The sequence below is a fragment of the Chanodichthys erythropterus genome, chromosome 21, assembly GCF_024489055.1.
Source record: "Chanodichthys erythropterus isolate Z2021 chromosome 21, ASM2448905v1, whole genome shotgun sequence".
In the NCBI taxonomy this organism is placed as follows: Eukaryota; Metazoa; Chordata; class Actinopteri; order Cypriniformes; family Xenocyprididae; genus Chanodichthys; species Chanodichthys erythropterus.
The window spans coordinates 27,903,698-27,913,472 of NC_090241.1; the positions used below are offsets into that span (position 1 = coordinate 27,903,698).

Sequence of the window (9,775 nt, forward strand, 5' to 3'; positions counted from 1 at the left end):
TATTGAAAGTTAAAGAAGATTAAAAGGCGAAACACTCTACTAAAAAGTCAGAGATATCAGTCTGAATAGTTGCTTGCAAGTAAGCAAAGCAGAAAAAAGAAATCCATGTCTTTTTACGCACAAATAAGTAAAGATGTGTCTTTGTGCTCTAAAGAAGAAAAAACGTCTGGTAAGCTTCACCACATGTAATAACTTCTTGTTGTGTCCACCTGTGTCGGCTTAGTGTCTGAAGAACCGTCCTTGTCCTTTTCACTGTCTGCCTCCCATAAGTTAATGAGGGGAGGATACAGTTCGTTTAGGGGGATGGAGGAGGTTTTCTGCATGTACTTCTTTAAGGAGTGGTGGTAGTTCTTCCTCTTCCATCTCTTTGCAATGTACACCGTGATGGAGCCTAGGCTGATGATGGCCAGTATTGTGCCCATGACACCTGCCAGAGCCGTATTGGTGCCCTGCTCAGAGATTTCCACCGCAAACGTTGCGTGCTTGGTTGTGACGTTGACGCATGACTTTTGGGTCTGCTGGTGGATATTAGAGACTGAGAGACAGACCTCATACTCAGTGGCTGGCTGAAGGTGTGTGAGGTTGTACTCATGAACATCTACAGGAACTTTAGCTGTATAGGTGATGTGAGGGTTGTCGATTTTCATGGTGGCAGACGACCACTTTAGATTGGACGTCATGACATTGGAGTTCACTTTCCAGGACACTAAAATCGAGTGAGACTCGGTTTGTTTCACATAGATCTTCATAAGTTGGGTGCTATCCAGAAGAGTTCCATTGACTCGAATGGCGGTCACCCGAGTGTCCGCTCCTTCTGTGTTTTGGGCCACACAGGTGTAGTGGCCAGAGTCGTCCACCTGAATATGGGATATGCGCAGAGTTCCTGCACTGCTGAGTTGGTATTTATCTGACACTGTATCCATCATGACTTTGTTACCAGATGGGGTCACCCAGTATATTTCCGGTTCAGGTTCGGCCATAGCACGACAGTCAAGATCTACTGTCATTCCGATGTCTAGGTTGAGGTGATTGGGGAACGTGTCGTGAGAGATCATGGGCAGACACTGGCCTGAAGTTTCACGAGAAAGCACGTCTCTCAAGCGCTGACCTCTAACCTCAAGTGGCATCGCACAAAGCATGGAAAGAGGCTCCATAAATCGAATGGTTGTCTTGTTTGAGCTCATCCACTGAATTACACAGTCGCAGCGCAGCGGGTTGCTGTGGATACTGATCTCCCTCAGGTTGGGAAGGGACTCCGCCGTAGCCTGGTAGAGGGAGTTTAGAGCATTGTTATTGAGCATTAGACTCTCTAGTGACGGCAAGTCACGGAATGCTAAACGGCTCACGTAGGAAAACTTGGGGTTGTTGGTGGCTTCGAGTTTGGTCAACTCTGGGAGGTTATCCAGGGCAAAGCGATCAATGGACACAAGTTCTCCCATGTTGTTAATGCCAAGTTCTTTCAGCCTTAGCATGTTCTTAAAGTCCCCCTCTTGAATTTTATGTATTGGATTCTTGTTCAAATCCAGGAATTTCAGGTTTGGAAGCTTCTGCAGAGCAGTCTGCGGCACCCGAACTAGTTTATTGTCATAGAAGGATAGACTCTCCAGGTTGTCTAGTCCAACAAACGCATTTCCTGGGATATCAGTGAGCTCCATTCCTGCCAGGACCAGGCTTCTCAAGTTGGTAAGAGGTTTGAAGTTCAAATCCAGGATGCCGACCACAGGATTTTCCCCAATCATCAGGATCTCCAGGTTGGGGGTTGATTCAAACCAACGATTGTCAATGGCCTTGAGTCTGTTGGAGTTCAGATGAAGTCGCAGAAGGTTACGCAATCCAGCAAAGGCATTGGGTGCAATGGAGCTGATCTGATTGTGATTAATGTACAGCTCCTGTAGATTGGTGAGGTCTTGCAAACTGAAGTCAGGCATCTCGACTATTTGGTTTTCCTCCAGGTGAAGCGTCGTGAGTTGTGACATGTTGGTCAAGCCGATATCACGGATGTTGCTGAAATTGTTCTGGGACAGGTCGAGTTCTGTGAGATTCAGTAACTGCTCCAGTTCCTCGCTAGTTCTGGCAATGTAGTTACTTTGCAGAAGCAACACCTGCGTGTCAGCGGACAGGTTCCCAGGGATGCGCGTAAGGTGAAGGTCATTGCAATCAACGGTAGTTGCTTCTCTGTAGGTGGACTGGGGTGTGAACCAAGGCCGGATCTCACACACACAAAGCTGCGGACATTCTGTACTCTGAACTGAAGAGAGGCCCAGTAAAGCCAGAAACAGGAAGAAACAAATCTGGCCCTGCACAACAAAAAAGAAAGTCCCTCTTGCCATTCTGACTGTACTTGTTTATCCTCTCAGATCTGAGCTGGAATTCCTATATAAGAGATGGTGAGGTGAGATTCTCATTCAATAGAAGTGTTGCAGAATAGTCCTTTTATCCCTCTGCAAGCTTGAACAGCGAAGTCAAAGAGCTTCCGAAAGATTTAAAAGGGTGTAGTTCCCGTGGGCTCATATAGGTTTTAAACTTCCTCACAGTGTGAACCTTAGACTGGAGAGTTGGCCTAGGAAAAATAACAAACAGAAAAGATTGTGTTACAATAATCAATGGAAAAATTCCATGACATGAAAAGTGCATATTGAGATATGAGATGAAAGCAGAAAGTATGGATTCAAACAATGGAAAAATTTCAAATGCACATGACCGTAGCAAACATTGCACTATAAAAATACTATTTTTGTCTAATTTTCTAGGTAAAATATATATATACATTCTTGAAACAAGATAAATTTACTTTCAGTTAATTTCGTTTTACTGCACTGGTAGATTATTTTACACTTAAAGGATAAACAAAGGAAAATATTTTTTTTTTTAATGCAATCTGACATGCTTGAAGGGCTGAATCAAAGCGGAAAGAAAGGGTGACCAAAAAGGAAGGAAACATTATTTCTCAGAGGATCAAACAATTGTTATTGTAAACAAAGACTGAACATTAGTGAGATATAGAAATGATGATACATTTATCCGCAGTCTTTCCTGTCAAGACATTACCATATCCTGATTCTAAGTTAAATAACTACAGTATTACCTCTTTGCAGCATTCATGTAAAACAAAATGCATAAAAATAAGATATTATGCAAATGTGAACCGTATCAAATCAATCATATCAAATCAGGTACGCTTTGCTTGATTCTGCAGGAAATGTGTTGTCCTAGATTACTGCGGCTAATTTAACACTAGAAGGGGTTTTGTTGAAGTTTGGAATGAAATAACCAAGCATATTAAGCATCCATCGCAAGCAATAGGCACAAAAAGGTGGCATGTTATTACGTCTTTGACAGAGCAGCAGTGAACGGGGCATCTGTTATCCCATATGGTGATAATGCTGATTCAATCACACAAACCGCAAGCCAGAGGGATTTAGTCTATGCCAAATACCACCTACATTAAGAACATATACTCAGTTGCTCAGCATTGCTAATGTTTTTAACTGCAATTATCAACACAACTGAACTGCACTCATCCTGAAGCATAAGATTTAAAGAACCAAGATCGAAAACATTTCACCCACATCATATGCAGATTACAAGTGGCAGCAATATGCCAACTTAACTTCAGAGCTTTGGAGTCTCTTGTGAAGTTGAATCCACCAACAAATACAAGCTTGGACAGCTTGAACAATTTTAAGTCTCATACTCCCAAGAAAATGAATGGAGGAAACATGGTACAGCTGGTGTAAATGAGTCCTTTAATGTGAAAGTGGAAATCAATAAGAGGCCTGATCTCCCCCCTGTGGCCAAAAGAGCATCAGGGCAATTTAGAATGAAAGCTGACTGTAACTGCCAGTATCAGCAATTCTCATAAAAGAGTGCAGTACACAGATGGACCCGGCCTGTGTTATCAGAGATATCAGCACCATCCTTAAAGTATTTCGTAATGCAATACAAAATGACACCTCACACTGAAACTAAACTAGTAAAGATGGGAGCGAAACCAACAATATATTTTAAGGGTAATTGACTATTTTAAAACTGCAAAGATCAATCAGTGTGAGAATTTCATTCAGTTTATCTCACAGGTTTGGACAAGAAAAATGATACAATAAAAAAGTACCTTATCTAATTATCTAGCTTGTAATACAATATATCACACAATGACATGTGAAATATCTTAATAAGGTAATTAGAATGGAAGATTAAACTTATCTGTAAAATTTAAAGACGGGCAGATGAATGAAATGAAAGATAAATACAAGGACTAAAGTGTTCCATCATTTTCCAGGAATAGCAACTAATTAACTAATTTTTACCAGAACATGATCTATGCTTTTAATGACACTTAATTTGCAAGATGTCTAAGCAGTCTCTTAAAGGGATAGCTCACCCCAAAATGAAAATTCTGTCATGATTGTAACCTACCAAATCTATATGATGTTTTCTTTAATCCGAAAGAATATCTTTTGCATAATGTTTTGTTCACACAATGACAGTCAATGGTGTCCAAAACAACAATGGATCCTGATGACTTTAATTGTATGGACAGAAAAAAAAAAAGTATCTTTAGAGTATCTTCTCACTGTAGAAAGAAAGTCATACAGGTTTGACATGATATGAGGGTGAGTAAATTATGAAAATTTTCAGTCTGTTAAAATATACACTACTATTAGTTTTTTTCCATTGTTTAAAATCAGTAAAATGTGCCCTTTTTTCTGCCATTTTCACATGAATTATGTTTCATTTTTACCAATATTGAGGTCAATCTCAGATTCAGCTCTTAATAGCAGTATTTACCAAAGTGGAGGCCTTTCCAGTAAGTAGGATAAAGTAATCCAGCGATCACAATTTCATTTAAGACTGAATACTGGGGCTTAAAATTAAGCCACAATTTCAGCTCTGTGTTTTTAGATTAAGGTCTAGTTGTCTGTCTGTAGTTCAGAGACATCACTTCAGTTTCATTAAGTTTGCAGTGAGCATTTTGGCAGCCCAACTTATTACCAAACAAAACTAATGTGGATGTTTCAAATAAGCCTAAAATTAGCCAGAGACTTTAAATGTTTCTCTTTAAAGTATGGCCTTATAAATGAGGATATTAGTAAATATAATATGATGGTTAAAAATGAAAACCTCATAAGGAAGTTAATGCAAACAACAGACAATTACTCTTATCACACTTCAGCGGTGGTATTTGGGGAAAAGTGTGCACAGGCTGCAATTATGAATGGAAGAAACATGATGTAACAAAATGTTTGTCACAGTACCATTTGCCTAAGGACCGCAAATAACACATCCTGATGATCCTCATAAATATTTACTTATTATAAGTAAACAGGATCTGAATCCACATCTGCGGGCAAATTAATGGCTATTTACACCACTCCAACCTCATTAGGTGAACTTCTGCAGCCAGCTTGCTTCCTGTTGTCCAGCCCGTCATCCCAAACTTCCCCTAGTTTTAGATAACAAATGACAGCTGTGAAATTCAATGGGAGCCTATTTGAAACACCTGCCATTTCAGATCACCAACAGATGCAGATCTGTTCTCTGCAGAGAGTGAAGACTTCTGTTTTGAAGGCACATCTGATCTATGGGTCACAGTACTGCTAGTGTTTGACAGGGTATTGAGGAAAATGTACACTCTAAGCCTGCTGGTTTATTTGAAGTGTACAGTAAAAGCTAACCTGAGGTTTGGTTGATATCCTAAGTATCCTCAAATTCTAGCTCAAGTGATTACAACCATACAAATTTGTCAGTGAAACTCCCAAAATGGCCATAAAAACAAACTCTAAAGATATTTAGATAATGAAGATACATGCTCCTATCTCCTAACTAAGTAACCTCAATATGCTTTCAAAATCTCAACTCGAGCACGGTAGAGTGCAGTTTTTAAATCTCAGCAGAAAATCAATATTCTAACTACTACAAACAACACTAATGGGTTTATGCTTGTATAAAAAATAAGGGTATTTGGATTGGTACACACGCCTGAGCTACTAATGGCCAGGATCCACATAAACATTAGAACACATCATTTGTTGTTCATGATTTGATTCAGTGATCCATCAAGCCACTTACTGAATAGCAACAGAAAAAAGCTCTTGTTGCTACAGATATGAACAGGGCTGATTTTGTTGATGTTTCTCACAGCCTACATGACTTAAAATAAACTGTATTTGCTTTTCTAACTCTCTATATGCACACAGTTTGCTGCGGAGGCAGAGGAAACACTGGAAATACATTCCCAGCATACAATACGAAAGTCCAAATAAACAAGAGGAGAAACTCAAAAGGCCTGCTAAAATGACGTCAACTCCAAAAAAAAGACCATCTTGTCTCTAACTCTACATTCTTTTCTCTACTAATCTCCTCAAGGGACTCACTTCCTGAAAACCTTCATAGAAAGTGAGTGAGAAATTAATGGTAATTAATTTTATTCTTGGATCAAAATGGGTTTGCAAAGGGCCAAGAGAGCAGATCTTTTCACATCCAACATTCAAGACCCTTTACGCTTGCCAACTCTTAATCTGAGGGGTATTATTAATTGCATGGTGAATCATAGCTTTGCCCAGGGTTGAACTGTGGGGTAATGGCATGGGCGGTACAGTGCTGACTATACCGCGAATGGCATAAAAACATTGATTGCCGATCGAATGGAGTCTCTGTGTCACTGCACAAGCATAAGTGCTGAGGAGTAAATGCACAGGAAACCCCAAAGGTCCCATTTCAGTTTCCAACTATTTGCACTTATAAATGTTACTAAGTGGATCCCAGAATGTGTATTATCTAAAACTCAAAACCTCAGGTCAAATGATTTTACAAAACTGAATATTTAACATTTATACAGTCACACCTTATTCATAAGAGCAGTAAGGAATGTATTTTGCTCCTTCACCTGCTGTCCAAACAGATCCTTTGCAGAGTGATTTCTTAACCAGATTATGGTTGCAGAATTAGTCAAACAGGTGCATGGTCTATTCCACTTTTTATCTCTGTGACCAACAAAAAAGCCAGACTTGTTCTTATCACCACTTCATGAAACTGACCACTATTGCTTCTAATCCCAGCAGACTGATACATTCCAAATTACATGCATATTTATAGGAAAAACACATAATCTTACAGCTCCAGACCATCTTGCATCTTTCTGTAAAATCCAATGTCATGATAAACCACAGTAAGTGTAGACTGAGAGTGTTTTGGATTGACAGAAAGAAATTCCAAAAAACTAATATATAGCTCTACAATGGTTGTGGAAGTGACATAATATTTAAATTATTATATGAATTACAAATAATTTTTTTTTGTTTTCTACAAATAACCAAGACTTCAAGAGCTATAGTATTATACAAAAAATAATGTTGATGGAACAGTTTTCATCACACTGTCACCTATTTTATTATTTTACATGTTCTTATTTATTTAGTAAAATGTTCATTATATAATATGAATTAATATTTCGATTAAAACAGTAGCTGTATGATAAGAGGCATACAATTTATTTATTTTTAAGAAAAAAAACATGACATTTTCCCACATACCTTTCAAAGATGTAACCACCTGCAGCCTACACTATTGTCCTCATCTAAAAATATGCCCGACATTTTCCTTGCGTTGTTGTTGCTCATGAGGACGCTTCTCTTCACATGTCAGAAAACAACTTCTGCAACAGACGCAACAGCTGCAACAAGGGGTGGCGTCCCCAGGGACAATACAAACCCCCTCCTCAAACCCTCATTATACATCCTTCCCTGACTAAAAGACGTCTTCCCGTGTTTATTGTCTTTTCTATGGAAGTTGTGGCGTCTTATTTCGAATGAGTAAGCAACGAAACATCTGCTAGAGTGCCTGGACATTGAGATGCAAATCACATTTCTGCATCGCCAACCAGACCCCATGCGCGCGCCTGCGGTAAGCCAGCAATAACGTGATCAGATCAAAGTTTGCGATCGATTTCCGCCACAATTACAGTGTGAAATCACTCTCGGTAGGTAAAATATAACAAACGAGTCACTGTGAATAATTTAAACGATGCAAACGGGATAATCGAGAAGAATTAGAAGTAAAAGTGTGGTATATGTAGCTACTACATACAAGACGCAACCAAATGCTTCAATGCATTCAGTTAATGCTGTTTTAACACTGCATGCATTCATGTTTGACACAAAGCTTTTAAAAAAGTCGACCGTATCCCATTCCCTTCACGTTCTGCTAACTATATAGCATACATTCGTTATGGAATTATCTTTCACCAGACTATGGTTCTAAAAAAATCCTGCATGGATTGTGTGAACTCATAAACAAACCATAAATTATTAAAAATCACACACGTTTTGCCCTTGAACATCTCAAGCAACAGCCGATGCGTCCTTGCTATTAAACGCAGTAAATCACGCCGTATGGCAAGCCATTTGAAGAGTTATTTCTTAAAAACGAACTATTATCAATTTTAATTGTAGTACTTAGGCTACTTTTATATTATTAATATTTATATTTTAAATACAAGTAAGTTATCCAAAATTGACAACACTGTAAAAAATATTTTAATGATTTTTTCTTTTGTCAAATCAACTTAGATAGTTAATGTGGTTCAGATAACATAATATTTTGAGTTTCTGTTGATTAACCATCATTGTATTAACTCAATTTTTTAATTTAACCAGGTAACTTACTTAGCTATTTAAGTTAAACCAACAATTCTTTTTTTTTTTTTTTTTTTTTACAATGTAGTATCTATTCAATACACACCGTACAAACTAGTATTTATTAATTGTCATCTATGTCCTAACAGTATCATGTATCTATTCTATTGTTGGTAACAATTTGCAAAATTTTGTAACTGAATTCAGTCAATTAAGTATTTAACTATTGGGAAAGTTCCTATATAATGAATAAGTACTACTATAGTTGCAAGTGAAACTGAATAATTTGATTGCTTATTAATTATTTTAAAAATAAAGTATTATTTATTATAATACTATTTATAAATAAGTATTATTCATAAGTAAGTACTGTTAATATGAAAAGACACAGTTAAATGAATAAATGCTAAAACTGCTTGCCATACATCCAGTCCATGGAGAAGCATCAAAAGCGAAGCAACACAGATACCATCTATTTTCATAACCTGATGGAAACACATTTTGGGCAGACTTACCACAGCTCGTTATTACAGACAGAAAGCTTTTGTTTTTTATGATTGCAGCGCGCAGGATTGAACCTATTTAGTTGCCCATGGTTCTGGTTTAACATGCAAAGGGTAATAGCTATTTGGAAGCTTCAAAATATATCTGTGAACATACCTCTTTCGCTTGCTACACGTTCCGAATGGCATTGAAGTCCTCCCTCCGCGCTGACTGGTTCATGCACTTACAGTATCTGGATACAGTATCTATGTCCTTGTGAACACAAGAATGAGCACTTAACGAAAATCCATAGATAATAAAAACCATCACGTCGTTCATAAGTTCCGTTTGATAAACTGCTTAACGATTACAGTGGCATCATTTCGTTACAGCCACTCCGCGAATATGCATGTGCAACCGTCGCCAAGCGCATGGTCAGGATTTGCATGGATCCTTGCAACAGGAATCCGCTGACTGGCTCCCATCCGCCGTGTCTCCGTGTTACTGTGGAACCCGTGCTGCGTCGCCAAGGAAAATATGATGACAGCACCTGGCGCTGTCCAGGCGAGTCAGCTGATTCCCGAGCAGGCGATTGGTTGCTAGCCGGTGGCTGTCACTCGATTCCCAAGCAGAGCACCATCTGTTCAGGGATTGTTGTG

The 9,775-nt window shown here is 38.6% G+C and overlaps 1 protein-coding gene across 1 annotated transcript; it reads right to left on the minus strand.

Annotated features, from left to right (window-relative positions):
* Positions 1-176: 176 nt before the first annotated feature.
* Positions 177-9,475, minus strand: lrrn1 (leucine rich repeat neuronal 1). The gene is made up of 2 exons (XM_067373977.1): positions 9,294-9,475; positions 177-2,560 (listed from the first exon to the last, which is right to left on the minus strand). Exon 2 carries the CDS (start codon positions 2,328-2,330, stop codon positions 177-179), a length of 2,154 nt encoding a protein of 717 aa, XP_067230078.1. The 5' UTR covers positions 2,331-2,560; positions 9,294-9,475.
* Positions 9,476-9,775: the final 300 nt, after the last annotated feature.